The sequence below is a fragment of the Condylostylus longicornis genome, unplaced genomic scaffold, assembly GCF_029603195.1.
Source record: "Condylostylus longicornis isolate FDR11 unplaced genomic scaffold, ASM2960319v2 ptg000072l, whole genome shotgun sequence".
NCBI classification, from domain to species: domain Eukaryota; kingdom Metazoa; phylum Arthropoda; class Insecta; order Diptera; family Dolichopodidae; genus Condylostylus; species Condylostylus longicornis.
In genome coordinates, this window is record NW_026578040.1 from 1,054,644 (window position 1) to 1,073,750 (window position 19,107).

The 19,107-nt window shown below is 28.4% G+C and overlaps 4 protein-coding genes across 7 annotated transcripts in view; 2 read left to right on the top strand and 2 right to left on the bottom strand.

The window, feature by feature from the left end:
* Positions 1 to 774: 774 nt before the first annotated feature.
* LOC129612416 (DNA topoisomerase 3-alpha) lies at positions 775 to 5,443 on the top strand. The gene is made up of 7 exons (XM_055525998.1): positions 775 to 1,164; positions 1,224 to 2,319; positions 2,379 to 2,594; positions 2,656 to 2,811; positions 2,872 to 4,315; positions 4,410 to 4,750; positions 5,309 to 5,443. Exons 1-7 carry the CDS (start codon positions 961 to 963, stop codon positions 5,413 to 5,415), a joined length of 3,564 nt encoding a protein of 1,187 aa, XP_055381973.1. The 5' UTR covers positions 775 to 960; the 3' UTR covers positions 5,416 to 5,443.
* A 460-nt stretch (positions 5,444 to 5,903) lies between these two features.
* On the bottom strand, positions 5,904 to 8,133 carry LOC129612417 (G-protein-signaling modulator 2). Its single transcript, XM_055525999.1, has 4 exons — positions 7,916 to 8,133; positions 7,648 to 7,845; positions 7,216 to 7,595; positions 5,904 to 7,160 (listed from the first exon to the last, which is right to left on the bottom strand). The coding sequence occupies exons 1-4, from the start codon at positions 8,010 to 8,012 to the stop codon at positions 5,904 to 5,906; spliced, it is 1,932 nt and encodes a 643-aa protein (XP_055381974.1). The 5' UTR covers positions 8,013 to 8,133.
* Positions 8,134 to 11,877: 3,744 nt separating this feature from the next.
* On the top strand, positions 11,878 to 15,003 carry LOC129612442 (transmembrane 9 superfamily member 4). The gene is made up of 13 exons (XM_055526033.1): positions 11,878 to 11,997; positions 12,118 to 12,175; positions 12,232 to 12,354; positions 12,408 to 12,606; positions 12,671 to 12,829; positions 12,904 to 13,015; positions 13,065 to 13,230; positions 13,282 to 13,485; positions 13,546 to 13,735; positions 13,788 to 14,015; positions 14,076 to 14,259; positions 14,315 to 14,453; positions 14,519 to 15,003. Exons 1-13 carry the CDS (start codon positions 11,992 to 11,994, stop codon positions 14,617 to 14,619), a joined length of 1,869 nt encoding a protein of 622 aa, XP_055382008.1. The 5' UTR covers positions 11,878 to 11,991; the 3' UTR covers positions 14,620 to 15,003.
* Positions 15,004 to 16,515: 1,512 nt separating this feature from the next.
* The window catches only part of LOC129612430 (phospholipid-transporting ATPase VA), a 62,054-nt gene continuing 59,462 nt past the window's right edge, over positions 16,516 to 19,107 (bottom strand). For 3 of the 4 annotated variants that reach the window (XM_055526017.1, XM_055526016.1, XM_055526015.1), the window contains 7 exons: positions 18,879 to 19,043; positions 18,469 to 18,808; positions 18,226 to 18,411; positions 17,971 to 18,171; positions 17,716 to 17,903; positions 17,520 to 17,660; positions 16,516 to 16,930 (listed from right to left, as the gene is read on the bottom strand). In XM_055526017.1, the coding sequence (XP_055381992.1) occupies positions 16,870 to 16,930; positions 17,520 to 17,660; positions 17,716 to 17,903; positions 17,971 to 18,171; positions 18,226 to 18,411; positions 18,469 to 18,808; positions 18,879 to 19,043 (1,282 nt within the window). In that variant the 3' untranslated portion in view covers positions 16,516 to 16,869. The remainder of the gene's footprint in view (positions 16,931 to 17,519; positions 17,661 to 17,715; positions 17,904 to 17,970; positions 18,172 to 18,225; positions 18,412 to 18,468; positions 18,809 to 18,878; positions 19,044 to 19,107) is intronic. The other variant, XM_055526018.1, reaches the window with a different exon arrangement.

The window sequence follows — 19,107 nt, forward strand, 5'->3', positions numbered from 1 at the left end:
GCGCTTAATAAAATTACGAACAATAATTAAACTTAAAGCTATTAAATAAATGTTTTTTTAATTTTTGTTTTTTCAAATGGGATTTAAAATTTGGAACTATTACTATAAAACTTTCCCCAAAAGTTTAGTTCCATGGGCCATTATGTATTTTTTTAATCACTTATATAATAATAGTTCTTTTGCATCACTTTTTTATATTTTGTAATCGTTCATTCATTAACTGCACTAATTTTAAAAGAAAAATCACAAAATCTTATATTATATATTTCTAGCTCGTTGGACTGTACTGCTCGTTTAAAACGAGAAAAGTTTAAAATCAGGGGAAATTACCGTCATTAATTTCGCCGCCGGGGTGAAAAAGTCTAAATTCCTACTTTTCCTAGAGCTTTTTTTTGAGATTATCTATTTTTGTGTGTGTGAGTGAGGCTATATGCTAAATAATTTTCAATTGATTTTGCCGTTCCTTTCGTGATCGTGGTTAACAACAGAAATCATCCACCGATGCTGCTCACCGCTTTGGTTGTGTTTTCACAGTTATTCTACGAGTAATTATTAGAAAACAAAACTTTAAACTAGTAGCTTTATTATCTACAGCGCCTTTCATATTGTGAATTACACAGTGACATTTCTCCCTGTCGACAAAAAGTTGTCAGATTGTGAATTTTTTTTAAAAAATTGACGTTTGTAAAATAAATTATCAATAGGAATGGGGAATTCTTTTAAAATTTAAATTCATTTTGTATTAAATTTTTTAAAAATAAAAAATCATTAATTTTAAGTTAATAAGTTAATTACATATATAATTGCATAAGTTAATTATATATATTTTTAAGTTTATTAGTAGTTTTATTTTATATATTTATAGTTTTATAGTATATAATAATTATATTGTGTTTTTAGTTTATTGGTAGTCCTTTATATCCTTATACATATGAATATTTAACTTTTTATTAAAAATTAATGATTTTATATACATTATTCTGTAATAAAATTCTTAAATCTGCGACAAAACACTATGAACATTGTTTCAATTATTTTGAGTGTCAAAAGTTTTACTCAATAATAAACAGAGAGAAATATATCATGAAGTACCTCAATGTGGCAGAGAAACACGACGCAGCAAAAAATATTGCAAATATTTTATCAAATGGTTCAGCAAGAAGGGTAATGTATCAAAAAATCTTTTAAGAAGAAGTTCTTCAATAAATTTTACTGACTTACAGCGTGAAGGATTTTGTGTATACAATAAAATATTTGATTTTGAAACTAATATCAAAAACCAAAACTGCAAAATGGTAATGACATCTGTATCTGGTCATTTGTTAAATTATGAATTTCTTGGGCCGTACAAGAGCTGGAATAATTGCAGCCCAGAACAACTGTTCGATGCACCAATTAGAAAAACAATTTTAAACAACGACACAGGTGAAAAAATTAAAAAAACTTTAGAGAAAGAAGTAAAAAGCTGTCAAGGTTTAATTATATGGACAGATTGCGATCGCGAAGGTGAAAATATAGGTTTTGAAATTTTGGAAATTTGTAAAGCGGTAAAGCCTACTTTGAAAGTTTTTCGCGCAAAATTTTCAGAAATTACCAGATCGGCAATTTTACGTGCTGTAAATAACTTAGTTCAACCTGATCAAAGACAAAATGAAGCTGTTAATATTCGTCAAGAATTAGACTTGAGAACAGGTGCCGCGTTTACGAGATATCAAACTCTTAGATTACAAAAACTATTTCCTGAAACAACTGCAGATAAGTTAATTTCATATGGCAGTTGTCAGATTCCAACATTAGGGTTTGTAGCAGAACGGTATAAAGAAGCCGAAGACTTTGTATCAGAGCCATTTTGGAAGTTAGTTGTAACACATACGATAGATGACTTAACAGTGGAGTTTAATTGGGCACGGAATCGCTTATTTAATAAAGAAGTTGTAGAAGATTATTTATTACTTTGCCTAACTGATCCAAAAGCAAAAGTTGAAAATAAAAGTGTTAAACCTAAAAATAAATGGAGACCGCAACCTATGGATACAGTAGAACTTGAAAAATTAGGGTCAAGAAAATTGAAAATTAATGCAAAAGAAATAATGAACATTGCTGAAAAGCTATATAATAAAGGTTTCATAAGTTATCCTAGAACGGAAACTAACTCATTTTCGTTAAATTTCGACTTGTCGAAGATTGTACAGCAACACACATCCCACTCCGAATGGGGCGATTTTGCTCTTAGAGTGCTACAATGGCAACCAAATCCACGAAATGGCAAAAAAACAGATGAAGCCCATCCACCGATACATCCAATTAAATTAACTACAGGTAAGCAAAAAATTTGGAAATAGTATTAAAAAATAAATATGTATACATATTATTTTCAGATCTTAGTGGAAACGAAGCTAGAGTATACGAGCTAATCGTAAGACATTTCTTAGCCTGTGTTAGTAGAGATGCGACTGGATCGGAAACCATAGTTCATATTAACATAGCTGGCGAAAAATTCAGTGCGAATGGGCTTGTCATTTATGAACGGAATTATTTAGACGTGTATCCCTATGAAAATTGGAATTCAAAACAAATACATCACTACGACGTTGGTTGGTGATTCTAGTTTGATGTACAAATTAAAAATTTATCTTATTTTATGTGCTTTGGTAGAACAAGAGTTTGATCCGACAGAAATTTCTATGCGAGAGGGTAGTACTACTGCACCACCATTACTCACGGAAGCAGACTTAATAGCACTAATGGAAAAAAATGGAATAGGAACGGATGCGACTCATGCTGAGCATATTCACACAATTAAAGAAAGAGGTACAAATTATTTTGCAATTCTTAAATAAATATCAAAGGAGAAACACTTAAATGCTTCAGGTTATATAGGCGAAGTGGATCGCGGTTTATTAGTTCCTGGCACGATTGGAATGGGCTTGTATGAAGGTTATGGAGCAATGGATTTAGAACTAGCAAAACCTAGATTACGAGCTGAATTCGAAAGTGATTTGAAGAAAATATGCACTGGGGAGAAGGATTCAAAATTAGTTTTAAGAGAACAAATAGCAAGGTACAAGGAAGCATATCATTTAATAACTCAAAGAATAACTGCAATGGACGAAAAATTTTCGAATAGAGTAAACGAAACTCCGGCAAACAGAAGAAATAATGGCGACCAAGACCCCAGAAATGATGGGGCTGGTGGAAGTAGTGATGTGAACGGCAATAATGATAATGATGACGATGATGGTGATGACGGAAATATTCCTCCCGGGTGCGGTGGTAATAATTTTCGGAATGTCAGAACAGATTCTAGCTCTGATGGCATTCCTTCACCCTTACAAGAATTATTTTTGTGCCCTAAATGTAAAACATGTTACATGGTTTTGAAAAAAAAAAAAGAAGGAAACTCCTATATGATTGGATGCTCTAATTTTCCTGTGTGTAAAAATGTAATTTGGTTGACAGATGGAATCAAAGAAGCTCAATTATCTCATAGTTCCTGTAAACGATGCTACAATAAAAATTATAAGAGTAGTATATCAAATAAAATTGAATTTAAATTTAAAAACAGTTCATATCTAGCATTACTGGGTTCAACAAGTTTAACATACACGACATGCTTGAGATGTGATTCTAAATTTAGGGAAATATTTGATATAAATTTGGATCAAGTTAAATTTGTTGGTGCTATTGTAGGAGAAAATACCGATAATTTGCAAGGCAGTTTAGAAAAAACCGAACGCATTAAATCTGCTGCTTCTGTTATCAAACAAAATAAGGAATCTTTAATACGTACTTTTACTACAAATACTTTCAAGCAGAGCAATATGGAATCTAATATAGATTCATTTTTTGAAGATGATTTTTTTGATAATCACAATTTTGACGACCAATTCGATGAGGTTTTCATAAATTTGGAACCTGCTTTACAATCAAATAACGAGCCTAATGAGAACAATCTCAGTACAAAAAAAAAATGTAAAACTTTTAAAAGTCAGCAGGAAAGAGATGCTTATTTCACTGGCTGGAATAAATCGAGTAAGTTATCAAAAAATCCTATTAAATTAGACTCCATGCCCGACTGGGGATCATCATTCACAAATGGTTATACCACTAGCACATCTTCTGGTCAAGTTAGCAACTCTAAATGGATAGATTTAAGTAATGTTAACAATGAAAATAACTCGAATAATTGGTTTAACATTGGTTACTCAACAAGCAATAAAGTTGGAGAGCCATTTAAAAAAAAATACAAAAAAGACGTAGGCAAACAAACCGAATCTTTGGTCAAATGTAAAACTTGCAACGAATTGGCGAAAAAGTAAACTTATTTTTTTTTATATAAAAATTGATAAATAACATAAAAATACGTTTTATTAATATTTTTATGTATTATGTTACATGTGTACATGCAGACAAGTTGTAAAAAAGGAAGGCCCAAATAAGGGGAGAGAATTTTATTGCTGTAATTTAACATGTAATTTTTTTCAATGGGCTGAAGATAGTGCAAATGCTAAATCTAAGAATGAAGAGAAGTTTGGTTTAGAGTGGGGGTATGGCTTAGAGGGAAGATCTCGAAAATATGAACAACAATGTAATTGCAACAAGCCAGCCATTATTCGGCAGGTCCGAAAAGAAGGTTTAAACCATGGAAGATCATATTACGTGTGCTCTAATCAAAAGTGTTCATTCTTTAAATGGTTTGAAAATGAAGTGGAGAATTTGAGTGAAATAAATAATTTTTGGGGACCAAACAGTAAGAATGAAAATAACGCATTCATATATTTATGTGTATACATAATTTACATATTTTTGTGTACATAATCTAATACAGTAAAACCCGCTTAAGTGCGTCTCAAAAAAATCCAATTTTTTCCAAGCACTTATCCGAATAGAGCTCTTTACCGAACCCGTTTAACTTATACTTATATTGTATTAGTGATATATATTACATATGACCGCAAAAAAAAAATTTAAATGACTTAATTGTAAAATTCGATTTGAAATTAGACGTATGCGCTCTGTATGAAAACAATTTATTTTTTAAAAACTTGAAAATTATATTTTTTTGTTTGTCACCTACGCGATTAATTTGATATTTGATAGAACAAATTGAGAAAAATGTACCAAAAAATTAAAGCGGTTAAACGATTTGCGCAGTTATGAGAAACGCAATTACCCGATTTTTTTGACGTTGTATGTAATGAAAAAGTAAAGGTTCCAAAAAAATTGACAAACTTAAACGGGAAACGCGATTAAACGGGTTTTACTGTATAAACATAAAGTACGAATATGTCACTATTTTTACTTTTAGAAAGGAAATCTTCAAACTCAGCCACAAGTTCGAAAAAACGCAAATGTGGTTTATGTAGAATGGAGGGACACACTAAGAATAAATGTCCTAGGCAAGAAGAATTTTAAATATTTTTTAATTCAAAACAAATTTTAGACTTTTGAAAATTTGATTTTATTTGAATATGTAAACGAATTTCATTAAGGTTATACATTTGGATTAAAATAAAATTATCGAAATTTTTTTGTTATGTCGCAGTTAAAATAATACAAACGGTTTTGCTTCAGAAACAGAAGATTATTTTGTCTCCAATTTCTTTGAATTTCTTACATGTAATAGTTAATTTTTGAGACTTGTTGGAATCTTCGAAAAAAAATGATTAACAAACATTATAAAATTAAAAACTTTTCTATTTGTATACATATATATTGCAAATATAATAAAAATTGAAAAACAAGTGCAAAATATGTTAAATTTCTTCAAATAAGATAAAAATTGGACAAAAGAAAATGTTAAGAATGAATGCAGATATAAAAGAAAATCTTTATCGTCAAAAACTAAATCTAAGTATAATTGTAGATAAATCATATTTTGAATGTTTTAAATTAGACAAAACTCAATTTTTAAAGTTGTCTTGTGGAGAGCGTTTCGGCTTTGATGAATTTTCTTTTGGAATTGTAGCCCTTTGATCTTCCATGCGACCACTTTGAACTTTCATTATAAAAGAAAAAAAATCTTCATCTGGCACGGTAGCTCCAGCATTGGTTGAGGACGACGACGCAGTAATAGTATTATTTAATGCTTCTGCATCCATTGTAACATGTGCTTGTGGAAGCTCAGAACGTTGTTCTTCTATTCTAGAACGTTGGCAACGCATTAACATATCTAAAAATTCATCATCAGGAGTTCCGTTTATTTTAGTACGTTGTCTAACTATAGTTTTTTTCAAACCTGGCAAAATAGCACGTTGTTCGTCCATCCGTTCTGATTGCAAGTCAGCGATCATTTCGAGCAAATTGTGTTTATTTTCACCTTGATCATTTGTAGTATTTTGTTGGATCAAAGGTTTACGTGAAGATATATGCGGCTGGGAAATATCCTTCCCAATCATTAGCATCGAACATCTCTGATCATCCATACGTTTACTTTGCGATCTGGAAAGCATTTCGAAAAAGTCGTCTTCTTTCTCTGGTTTTACAAAATATTTTTCCTCAGACTCTTGTAATGAGTTGCTTCGTTTACCGTCTGGAGTTATTTTAATTAAATCTAATTGCTCCATGCTTTGGCGACGAACTCTTATGCATTTTGTTATATGTTTAATGTTACTAGCATTTTCATTTTGCGTAGATGTTGTATTTGGCTTTGTATTTGATTCTACAGTAACTGATAATATTTCATTATTATTAGCTTTCCACTCCGGTAAGCCTAAAATTTTTCTTAAATCTATGATATTAATTTTGGCAGTTGATTCACCAATTTGGTCAGTCAATTCGACAGCTAATCTATGATGTTCTTCCGCGTATTGCAAAGCTTTCTCGTGATTTTCCTCAGCAGAGTGTGCATTTCCTAAACTCCAACAAGCTCTGGCCTCTCCAATTTTATCACCTAATAGTCGAGCAATATCTAGATGTCTGTTATGATAGTTAATGGCAGATTTAAAATCACGTAACAAAGTGTATGTATTGCCTAAACTGTAACAAGCTTGAGCTTCTATAGCTTTTTCACCCAATTCGACTGCAAGAGCAAGCGTACGCCTGTAGTGCTCAGCAGCCTCTTCGAACTGTCCCAAAAAAATATGAGAATTTCCAAGGTTGCTATTAGCACGTCTCTCAGCTGCTTTGTCACCAAACTCTTTAGCTATTCGAAGTCTTTCCTAAAAATAAAGATTGTTGTTAAAACGGCGTACAAAAATTTAAAAATATATGTACTTCATGATGCTCTATAGCCATTTTAAAGTTGCCCAGTAAATAATACGTGTTTCCAAGATTCCCATAAGCCCTTCCTTGAGCGCCACGATCACCAAGTTCTTTCATCAAATTTAAGTTTTGTTTATAATATTCAACAGCTTTTTCTAATGATTCCTTAACAATATCAGCAAAATCGCCTGGACTTTTTTGACCATAGTGTTTTCCTTTTGCATGGTAAACATTGCCTAAATTGTAGAGGGCCCTTGCCTCAGACAAACGATCTCCAAGTTGCCTCGATAACACCAAATGTCGATCACAACATAAAACGGCTTCATCAAATTTTCCCATAATTTTTAGAGTATTACCTAAGTTTCCTGAAGACTTGGCTTCACCCAACCGATCTGCGAAATTCACAATACTTTATTAGTTTAAAAAAAATAGCAACCAATTTACCATTTATTGATCTAGCCAAAGTTAAATCCAATTTGTGGTACTTCATAGCTTTCGTATAATCCCCCATATAGAAAAAAGCATTTCCAAGTTGACTATAAATTGCACTTAACGTCCTTAAATCATCTGTACCAGCTTGTATAGCTGCTTGAAAGAACGCTATTCCAGATCTGCAATCACCAGCTTTACACAATCTCTCACCTACAATTTTATAAATTAAATGATTTGGAAATGGTATTGCAAAAATGTATGATTCATGAAAACCACATACCCTCTAATGCAAGTTCAAGACACATAGAGGATGCATCGTTTGACTGTTTTTCCTTATCCTGCTGCAATAAATTTTCAGCGCTAGCGGAAAATGACATTATAGAACTTTTTTAATTAAATTTATAGTGAAAAATCAAATTTTTTCCTGTCTTCACTAAATAGTTAATATAATATTATATTCATTAAATGTTCATTAATAAGTATGTATGTATGTATGCATATATTTTTTCTTTATAATAACGAATGACATTACACTGAAATTGACATTTAACTAAGAATACACCAGGAATTTCTACAGACACGCTGTACCCTAGTGCCCTGTTTATTATACCTTAATTTTTTTTGAAATTTCAAAGATTTTTTCCATTCAATTTGGTTAGGTATACAAGTTAAATTTCTACTTTGCAGTGTACATTTTTAATGTTGTTCCAATGCAGGGTGGCAGACTGCGACCTGAGGGACAAAAAAATACTAATTTTTCATTTTATGGCTCTCATTTTCGAGTTACGGGGTCGCAAACCGTTTCTAGTTTGTCTTTCTAAGACTGTTTCACACTTTTATTTTTACGTAACTCGAAAAATTTGACTTGGACCAATTTGCATACCTATATTTATTTCATTTGTTCAGTTTTAAAGATATTTAAGTGTAAAATCAAAAATTGAAAGTTTTTGTAATAAATTGTTCTTTAATCCACATTTATTTATTATATCAATAAGACGTTTATAACTTTTTTTTTTCTAGTGGAAAGTCAATCGAGCACGCTTTTCTTATATCTTCTCATATAAATAGTGCCATAAATAACCAATTAAATAAATTAGCATTTATTTTCAGCAATAAAGAGCTCCTTTTTAAGTTTTATTCCTAAAATGCAGCATAAAAATGCAATGTTGTTAATGACTTGGTAACGTTTGTTAAATATTAACATTTGCACAGGACTTTAAATCGAACTTTTCAAACAAACGTCAAAGTATGTAATATTGTAAAAATTTTATTCCAAAATGTACGAAAAACTTTAGTAATTTTTTTTACAATGTAAAGGTATTGAAAGCTCTAAGACGGTACTACAACCGTATTAATACCGTACTTAAATCTTTTTTACAGCATTATTGAAGTCGCGGTATGTATTTCCAAATATGTTAGAGCACCGTGCTTACCATTTGAAATTAAAAAAATAGGGTAAGAACAAGAAAAAATCATTTTCTAGTTGAACATTCCTTGCATAATTTAAAAAAGAACACTTTTGTAAATAAGAAAATAACATTTTCAGTATTAGCTACCTGATGTTCATTAATTACATTTTTTCAGAAAAAAATTGAATTTCATTATTATTAATAATAGTGTTAAAAATAATGAGGTCCGTTTATGATTTTGAAAAATATCTGGAAAAAAAATTTAGCTGCATTATAATTTTACATTCATTTTTATTTTTTTTTTTGTTGGTAATTCATAATCTGGTTTCTGTTTATTAAAAGTATAAAAATGGATGAAAAACAAAAAGTATCCCGCTATTTTACAAAGTGAAAAAAAAATTAGTGACTGTCGCAATTTTATAATGTAATTTGTGAGTGAGAAAAATATTTTCGTATTTTCGCGTCTCGATTTTTCAAAAATGTGTACAAAATTTAATCACTTTCTTTTGAAAATTATATGTTCAGTCGATAATTTGAGCAAAAAGGCCAAAATCAAATTGTAAAATTGAGTAATCTTTTTAGAAAAAGGACATATTCTAAGAAACAAATTTTTCATAGAATTTGAATAAAAAGCGAGACGGGAAACCGAGATACACAATTAGGCTGTAAATATTTATATATGTACATACATACGTTACTACATAGATAGCTTTGTACATATTGCTGATTAATTTTTTACATTATTTTTAAATACCTATATTATTGTTCTTATATCCAACAAGTATCATCACAGTACTCAATTTTTTAAAGTATCCCTCGACGCTCAATGGAAACTATAACGACAACGACTACATATTACGAAAACAAATTGTCGGTGTCGTTGAGTTAATGTAATGCAGTCGTTGTAGTTTGAAAATTGGCAAACTGAACATAGTGAAACTGGAACTCATTCAATTTATAAATTATAAAAAAAAAACTCAATAACTAGCACTTTACTGCTGAAATATGCGTGACTTCAATAATGCGCTTACGACGTAAGCTTTACAAAGTATTACATTCCAAAAAGTTTAGTAAAAGCTCTTGACATTGAACACTTTTCCAAAACCCGTTCTATGCGTAGTGGGTACGTAAAATAAAAGTAAATTGGATATTGAAAAAATCGAGCACGCTTTTCTTATACATGTCATATAAATGTTGCCAGAAATAAGCAATTAAATAAACTAGCACTTATTTAGCAATAAGGTCATAGTTATTAAGTTTTTTTCCCAAAATGGAGCATAAAAATACTATGTTTTTAATGATGTTGTAACGTTTATTGAAAATTAATATTTGCACAGAACTTTAAATTTAAATCAAAGTATATCTATTAATAAGTAGTTCGACTCTCCGTTTACATCACACTAATAAAATCACTCACCAATTTTTGTATACAATAAAATTCCCTTAACTAAAAGAATAAGCAGTATACCTTCTTATTTTCCGAATGGTTTAAAAAAATATCAAAATAGCACTATGCCAAATTTGTTTCGCTTCTCTTTTCTCGAATTTGCTACTTTTCAGTTTTATTATTATGGAACTGAATTTTTCATCTATAAGCTTACAAACTTCGTTTATAATAAGTAAAATCGTTTGTTTGGTTGTCAAACTTTTCTTGATGTGTGGGCGGTGTCTTTCTTTTAATTACAATAGAAATTCTTGTACAGCCCTGCAAAAAGAATAATGTATTACAATTTTGCCAATTGCAGCTTTTACATCATGCGAAAAACTCAATCTTAATGTGAAAATAAAACACGAGCGATTTTCCGCAGCGAAAATAAAAATTCATTTAGAATACACAATAGTTGGAAAGATATTTACAATCGACTTGAGACATAACAAAAACGCTAAACTTTTTAGAGGGAAAAATTTCTTGGTGAAGTGTTGAGCGGTAAATATCTTTTGTACTGTCCGGTCAGTCTATATGCATACATACCTATTAGATAGTTTTTTATACATCAAGCAAAGTTTGACAACCAAATTCGACGACTTTGAAATTGGATGAGATTGATTTTTACACGTCAAGCATTATTTGATCAAATCTGATATCAAATTTAATTTTTTTTTATACATATGGAAGTATATCCATATTATAATGCAAAATGATATATAAACGTCCAATCAAATTAAGCAAAATCGAACGAGAAAAATATGATCTTGTCCAATTGTTTGGACCTAATAATACATTATTAGATCCATGTTGAATTCTTATCAGTTTCTTTGACAGAAATAAAATAATAAAATGGCGAGAATACATTTTTCTCGTTTTGTACGGTGTGATTAGCTGCTTTTTGTAATTAGTTGTATGTTGATCAGCAAAGTTTAGTATTTTAAAAATTATTGTTTATACTTAGTTAAATTATTTTTTAAAAAGTTTTGGAAAATTTATATTAAAAATATCTCAAAAAAATATTAGTTGTAACAATTTATTTCAATTTATTACATCATCCGAAAACAAAAGAATGCTTATGGGATATTGAATCTAAAGATTATAAAAATGTTTGTAAAAAAATTAAATTTAAGTTATTTATATTTACTTTGATTTAAATTTTTTTTTCTTTAATTTATTTTAAAATATTTATTTTTCACTTATTTTTCCTTTAGTAATAAATCAGTCACACTTTCATATAAACATAGATATATCCGATATGAAAAAGAAAAAAATTTAATTTGACAACATATTAGATCAAATAAAGTTTAATGTGTAAACATAATATTTTCTTATTCAATATCTTTCAGTCGTGGCCTGTTAAATTTTTGATGCATATGTTGGTGACAATAACGTTTTGTCATAAATGTCAAAATAAAAAAGTATTCAGTCTTAAAGAATTTTGTTGAATTTAATAATATACATTATTAGAATATATTTTTTATTTATTTTTAATAATTTCTTAATGAAGTGGCAATAAAAATGATTGTAAGATCTTTTTACAATATGAAATTTTAGTCAGAAAATTAATTTAAATGGAGAAACATTTTTGGTTTTGACACGTTGAGATAAAATTTTATTAAAATTATTTGAATTTATTTTTTGCAGAAGATATTCTTAACTTTAATCGGCATTTCTAAAATGACCTACGGTTTTTACGTTCCAGGTAATTTGAAACATTGCATTTTAAGTAAGTTTTATTTTGTAAGTGTTTAATTCCAGGTGTGGCTCCAGTTGAGTTTTCTAAAGGACAGAAAATTGATGTAAAAGCTGTAAAAATGACTAGTAGTCGAACGCAATTGCCATATGAATATTACTCATTACAATTTTGTTTGCCAAAAAATGGTTTTACTTGAAAAAATCAGTAAAATTTAGTTTTTATTTTTTGTTCTCAACAGGTACACTTATATATAAAACTGAAAATTTAGGGGAAGTATTACGAGGTGATCGAATTGTTAATACTCCATACGAAGTTAGAATGGCAGAAAATATTAATTGCAAGTTATTGTGTAATAAGAAAGATCAACCAATGAACTGGGACCGAGAACAATCTAATAAGGTGTCAGAACGTATTCAACATGAATATTTTGTTCATTTGTAAGGTTTTTTTAAAAAAATTTTCATTATTGTGTACTAAATTTTATATTTAATGTTGAAATAGATTAGTTGATAATCTTCCTGTTGCGACTAGAATAATAAATCCAGAAACAATGGAATTACATTTTGAGCATGGATATAGGTTGGGGCAGATTGAGGGTGATAACACTTACATAAACAATCATTTAAAATTTATTCTTAAATTTCACAAACACGAAACTACGTATGTAAAATTAATTATAAAAAGATTCTTTTAGTTTTTAATAGATTATTTCAACATTGTTTTACTCATTTTAGAGGAAAATACAGAGTTGTAGGGTTTGAAGTAGAGACAATGTCAGTCAATGTCAATGAAATAAAATTTGAAGGGGAAGAATGCAATTTCCCAGACAATTCCAGACCACAAATGGTATATTCTGTTTTTAAACTTTGGTTTAAATTTGAAATGCTTTTTGCAGGTTCAACGAAATTCAAATACCCAATTATATTTTACATATTCTGTTGAATGGAAAGAATCAGAAATTAGCTGGGCTTCTAGATGGGATATATATTTGGGAATGAGCGATGTGCAAATTCATTGGTTTAGCATAATTAATTCTCTGGTTGTGGTGTTCTTTTTATCAGGTAAAATATAAATCCAAATAAAAATGTTCATTTTAATTTTGTTCGTTCTAGGAATTCTCACAATGATTATGATAAGAACACTTAGAAGGGATATAGCCCGTTATAACACAGATGATAGTATTGAAGATACTTTAGAGGAAACAGGTTGGAAACTTGTACATGGAGATGTTTTCCGTCCACCTCGAAATCCAAGACTTTTTGCTGCGGTTATAGGAAGTGGAATCCAAATCTTTTTCATGTGTTTAATAACTATATGTGAGAACAAATATTTCAATATAAATAATGTTGTTAAATTATAATTTTCGCTCCGTTTAGTTTTTGCGATGCTTGGAATGTTATCGCCTTCTTCAAGAGGTGCTTTGATGATTTCTGGGATATTCCAATATGTAGTTATGGGTCTAATAGCCGGATATTTTTCAGCACGTTTATATAAGACGATGAAAGGTAGAGAATGGAAAAAGGCTGCATTTTTGACAGCTACACTGTATCCCGGAATAGTTTTTGGGTAAAGTTGTAATTCCTGGGTATGTAATATAATTGAAACAAAAAATTTTCAGCACTGGATTTTTTTTAAATTTCTTTATTTGGGATAAACACTCGAGTGGAGCTGTGCCTTTTAGTACAATGATCTCTTTACTGCTACTTTGGTTTGGTATCTCACTGCCACTTGTTTATCTAGGATATTATTTCGGCTATAGAAAACATCCATACCAACATCCAGTGAGGACAAATATGATTCCAAGACAAATTCCCACTCAGCATTGGTACATGAACATTTTTTTGAGGTGTGTTTATTTTATTTTTTTATTTCAAATGGTGAATATCTTTTTGTAATATATTCACAGTACTCTAATGGCGGGAATTTTACCTTTTGGAGCCGTTTTTATAGAGCTCTTTTTTGTGTTTACAGCTATTTGGCAAAACCAATTTTATTATCTTTTCGGATTTTTATTTTTAGTTTTTTGCATTTTAGTTGTGAGTTGTGGTCAAATATCAATTGTGATGACTTATTTCCAACTTTGTGGAGAGGTATTTCTTATTGGAATGGCGAGATTTCTTTGACTAGTTTTTTTTATTTTCATAGGACTATCGTTGGTGGTGGAGAAGTTTCGTTGTTTCGGGCGGATCGGCAGTTTATGTTCTTCTTTACAGCATATTTTATTTTTTTACCAAACTTGAAATAACAGAGTTTATTCCAACTCTACTTTACCTAGGCTACACGGGTGAATAATTTTATTTACAAATAAATTAATATTTTTCTCAATATATAAAAATCATATATTTTCAGGGTTAATAGTGGTAACCTTTTGGTTATTAACTGGGTCAATTGGTTTCTTTTCGGCGTATAGCTTTATACGTAAAATTTACGCAGCTGTTAAAATTGATTAAATTCTTAAGTTAAAGAATATAAGTACATAGTTATAAAATTTAAATTTAATTTTGTTCACATAGAAATTACCTTAATTTCATAAATAAGATTTTAAATTTATTCGAAAATTTTTACATACACAGGTAATAATTATTATCTGCTTTTTTAAATCCAAATGTGGTTTTGCTAGTAGATTTTTATAAGTTTTAAAAAATTATTTAAAAATCAAGAAGTATTTTATTTTTATTTCAAAGTTTTACTTTATGTCAAAATAATTTGAAGTTATGTATATACATATGTATATAAAAATTCATTGGATATATCAAATTTTGTAAAAATTTTGACCTATGTTTAATATAAAATTAAATATATTAATGTAAAAAGATGGAGAAAAATTGTTTTAATCTTTAAGTCTAACTAATCTCAATTTTGACTGAGCATACAACAAAAATTTAAAAAAACATCAGTTTGATAGGTAAAATTAAATAAACTTAGAGGCAAATAAAATTTTAAGAAAATATTTATTTAAAATTATTTTTAGTATTTTTAAGTTCTAGTTTACATATAATATTTTGCATTCGTCATGATGTACACAAATTATTCTTATATTTTTAGTTGATTTAATTTGCAAGATTCTATTCTACAAGTTAAAATAAATGATAAATTTAATTTATGTATAATGATAAATTGTATTCGCGTTGTAATCATATATTTTTAATAATATAACAAGTATTTAAATATAACTTTACATTTTATTGTTTTGTTATTTTAAAGTTAAATATCCCTCTTCATTATACAAGTTAATGATCACAGCCATTATGTATATTTTTGATTTAATTTATTTAATTGATAATCTCTTTCAGTTTTGCGCTTGATTTTTAGCATTGGAAAATTTGTTTTTTCAAAGGTACTCAATTAAAGTTTCGCTAAACACTAAAATTTTATTAAATGAAATTTTACTATGTTAAGGAATTTCATTTCCCGTTTGAACTACAATTTTAAAAGATGAATATTTGGCCCAAAAAAATATTGATACATACGTATATGTACAAATGCATATATATATATATACATATAAACGTTGAGATTTGTTTTCTTATCAATTTCTTCCATATGAAAGTTGTAAAAGATTTCAATGTTTGATTTTTATGAAAAGTATTTAAGAAGATTCCAAAAAGCATGTTTCTCAGATTATTTATAAATAACCATATATATATTTAAATATTTTAATTATTCGAAGATCACAAAGTGAAATTTGTATTTCAAATTTTAAACCATGAAAAAATTTCTTTGCATATCAATCTAAATGAATCAATTTATGAAAATTAAGGGCAATTTTCTAATTTTTTAAAAATATTTAATTCTTATTTTATTTGAAGAGATGTTTGAAATTAATTTTGTACTAAAATTAACGCAAAATCTAATAAATTAAAGCTATCATTACTTTGAAATTAGATATGTACAGTTTTTATTTTCGAGTTTTAATAATTCTTCTTGTTCTTAAATTTCCTTTTATGTTAAATTATTTCCCTATGTAGTCAAATTTCCTATTTTTTGTTACTAAAAAATTGCAAAATTGAAAATAGTTCGCAGTTTACATGACTGTATATTTATTAAGAGATTAACACTTATATAATAAAGATAGTAATAATAGTATCAAAAACAAAACTATTAGACGATAAATAATTATTGTAAGGCTAAGGGAATATTAAAAGGCTAAAGATCACAATATTTAGAAAATTAATTAAACCTAATACTTATTTTAAAATTGCCATTTTTATTTTAAGTATTTTAATATTCAAAATTAAATAAACACTTAAAGCATTTAAGAACACGTTATCATACAAAATTAATATTTTTTTAGAAGATTTAGATCTTAATAAATTTGTTTGTATAATTTCGAAAGCTAAGAAAAGCATAATCTTCTCTAAATTCGTATTGATTTTTTTAAAATTTTACTGTGATTTGCTAAGTATTTCATTGCAATTTAACAAAAGTTTATAAAACGATAAAATTTTATTAGCTAACTACATAAAATTACATACACATTTTTTAATCTTTTAGTATTTTTGCTTTAGAACAATACAATATTTTTAAATAAATTTATATTTTGATTCGAAAATGAATCCATTTATTTGGAAAAATAATTTTTCTTCAATTTAATTTTGAACAATTTAATTAATCATTAACACTATTCTCTTTCTTATTTAAGCTTATTAAAATTATTTAGTTTTATTTAGATTTTAAAATTTTACTAATAATGTTTCTATTCAGGCAATAGCAGATGATGATGTAGTTATAGTCTGATTCTTAGGCCCAAAATCGGCGATTCTGAAAAATATAGGATAATTTTTTTTATAGCAATTGCAGTTAGTTTTTACGATATTGGACAATTCATATGCAAAAAAAAAATATGTTATAAAAATATGATCATGTAAATGATGTGTATCTACAAATAAATTATAAAGCACACAACTCAAAGCTCAAGCTAAAAGTATTAACTAAAGTGAACACAAATAAAATTTACAAAATAAATTCCAAAATTGTTACGTATGTATTTGAAAAAAAATGTAAGATATTTAAAAATCAACATTTAATAAAATGTAAAATTTTAGTTCATTTTGCATATTGAATTCAAATAAAAATCAACAAGCTTTTCGATAATTTTTTATAAGCGAATACTGCGTTTTTGTTGCCAACTTTTTATGTGTATTCACACATATTATGGTATTTTAAATTTTAAATGAAAAAAAACATCAAAAATTAGAAATTAAAGTAAAAAAACATATGTAAGTGAACTAATTTCCATTTTGAAGTGAAAAAATTGCATTAACAAGGAAGTGTTAACAAGAATTAACAATTAATTTTGCAAAAAATTATTTTCGGAATTAAATGACGCATTTGTGTTGTGATGCTTTACCTATAAATGGATGATGCTGATGTTGATCTTGACCAAGTTACCAGTAAATCCTCACCTCTTCTTTTTGCCTTTTTGTTTTGTAATAAAACATTTGTACTGTCATCAGGAAAGAAAGTAGTTTGTAATGTTCTAAAAAGCAACCTGTAAAAAAACAATCAAATAGATAATAAACTAACAAAATTATAATGTTAATTACCTGGGAACAACTGCAATAGCTGCTGTAACAAATATAATCAGCCAATAAATAGGTGAACAGAAACACTTGAAAATAACCCAGTAAGTTGACGGTAAACCAAAGCAGGTCACACACAATGAATTATAAACCATAGCGAATAAAAAGAAAGATACTAAACTAAAAGCTATTGACAAGGCATGAAGTATTGTCTATTTAAATTAAGAAATAAAATTAAAAACTCATTATAAAATGTATAATAAAAAAAATTAGATTCACCCAGGATCGAATTTCTATAGCCCCATGAATAAGCATAGTAATTAAACATGATGTTGTAATTGTTGTACCAAATTCCCATATGTCTACGTCACTTTCCCAATAAGCAGATATAGCAATGAAAAATATTATTAAACTTTGATACAAGGCATCCAGCATTATAACCCAAAACGTGTGCGGCTTATATGCCAAGCCTAATCGGCCCTGCAATTTTAATAAATTATTAACACTTTTGAAATGTTTTTAATTTTTTTTTACGTTTTTGTATAAATAGGGATTCGTTAAAAGTAAATCCTCAGGAACACTTTTATCATACACTCCAATTGCAAGAGGAGGTAGTGAGGTAAAAACTAAGTTGTATAACATCAAATACATTTGATCGATCATTACAGCGCCTGAAAATCCACAGTACAGTTGGAACCAGAAAAGAAGAAATACGAAAGCCTTTGTAAATAAAATTAAGATAGAAAATTAGTTTTTCCTATGTTTTTAATATTTTACCGCATTTTTATAAAAGAAATACAAAATCATTCTAGCTAGTCGGTCATAGCACCAATATCCATGTGATAGTAGCAAACGTTCCAACAGTCGAAATCTTGCCAAAGAAAAATCAGATGCCATTACAGCTTGCATACCTTCTTGTCCTGATATGCCAACACCAACATCAGCCATTTGAATCATCGACACATCATTAGCCCCGTCTCCAATTGCTAATGTGCTTAAATTTAATTCTTCTTTAACAATTTTAACTAAATATGCTTTTTGTAAAGGTGTAGATCGGCAACATAAAACCGAAATACAATGTTTAGTCAATTTCAAAAATGGACGAGTTAAATTAGACCTGAATATTAAAATTTTTCATTATTCATTCCTTTTTTATTTAAAATACCCTCACAAAAACACAAAATTACCTTAAATCTAATATAAAAGTCAAGGTTTTCCCATCAACAACTAGAGCTTTGGGTTTGATACGATTCGCTGAATAATTTTGTGTCGCGTCGGTTATTTGCTTTTCAATTTCAGACAAAAAAAATCTTATAGTACTCTCAGCTGCATCTCGAGATCTGGCTGTTAATCTGCGGAATTTGATAAAATTGTTATGAGGAAATTTCAATTATATCAAAAGCTGCGTAGTAAAAA

Excerpts from the sequence above, each read along its gene's own strand:
- LOC129612417 (XM_055525999.1), bottom strand. The coding sequence starts at position 8,012 with ATGTCATTTTCCGCTAGCGCTGAAAATTTATTGCAGCAGGATAAGGAA. Across the intron at positions 7,846-7,915 it reads TCTTGAACTTGCATTAGAGG|GTGAGAGATTGTGTAAAGCT; the intron begins GTATGTGGTTTT and ends ATAAAATTGTAG. Across the intron at positions 7,161-7,215 it reads TGGCTATAGAGCATCATGAA|GAAAGACTTCGAATAGCTAA; the intron begins GTACATATATTT and ends CTTTATTTTTAG.
- LOC129612442 (XM_055526033.1), top strand. Across the intron at positions 13,231-13,281 it reads TGTGGTGTTCTTTTTATCAG|GAATTCTCACAATGATTATG; the intron begins GTAAAATATAAA and ends TGTTCGTTCTAG. Across the intron at positions 14,454-14,518 it reads ACTTTACCTAGGCTACACGG|GGTTAATAGTGGTAACCTTT; the intron begins GTGAATAATTTT and ends ATATATTTTCAG.
- LOC129612416 (XM_055525998.1), top strand. The coding sequence starts at position 961 with ATGATTTTATATACATTATTCTGTAATAAAATTCTTAAATCTGCGACA. Across the intron at positions 1,165-1,223 it reads CAAATGGTTCAGCAAGAAGG|CGTGAAGGATTTTGTGTATA; the intron begins GTAATGTATCAA and ends ACTGACTTACAG. Across the intron at positions 2,320-2,378 it reads TCCAATTAAATTAACTACAG|ATCTTAGTGGAAACGAAGCT; the intron begins GTAAGCAAAAAA and ends TATTATTTTCAG.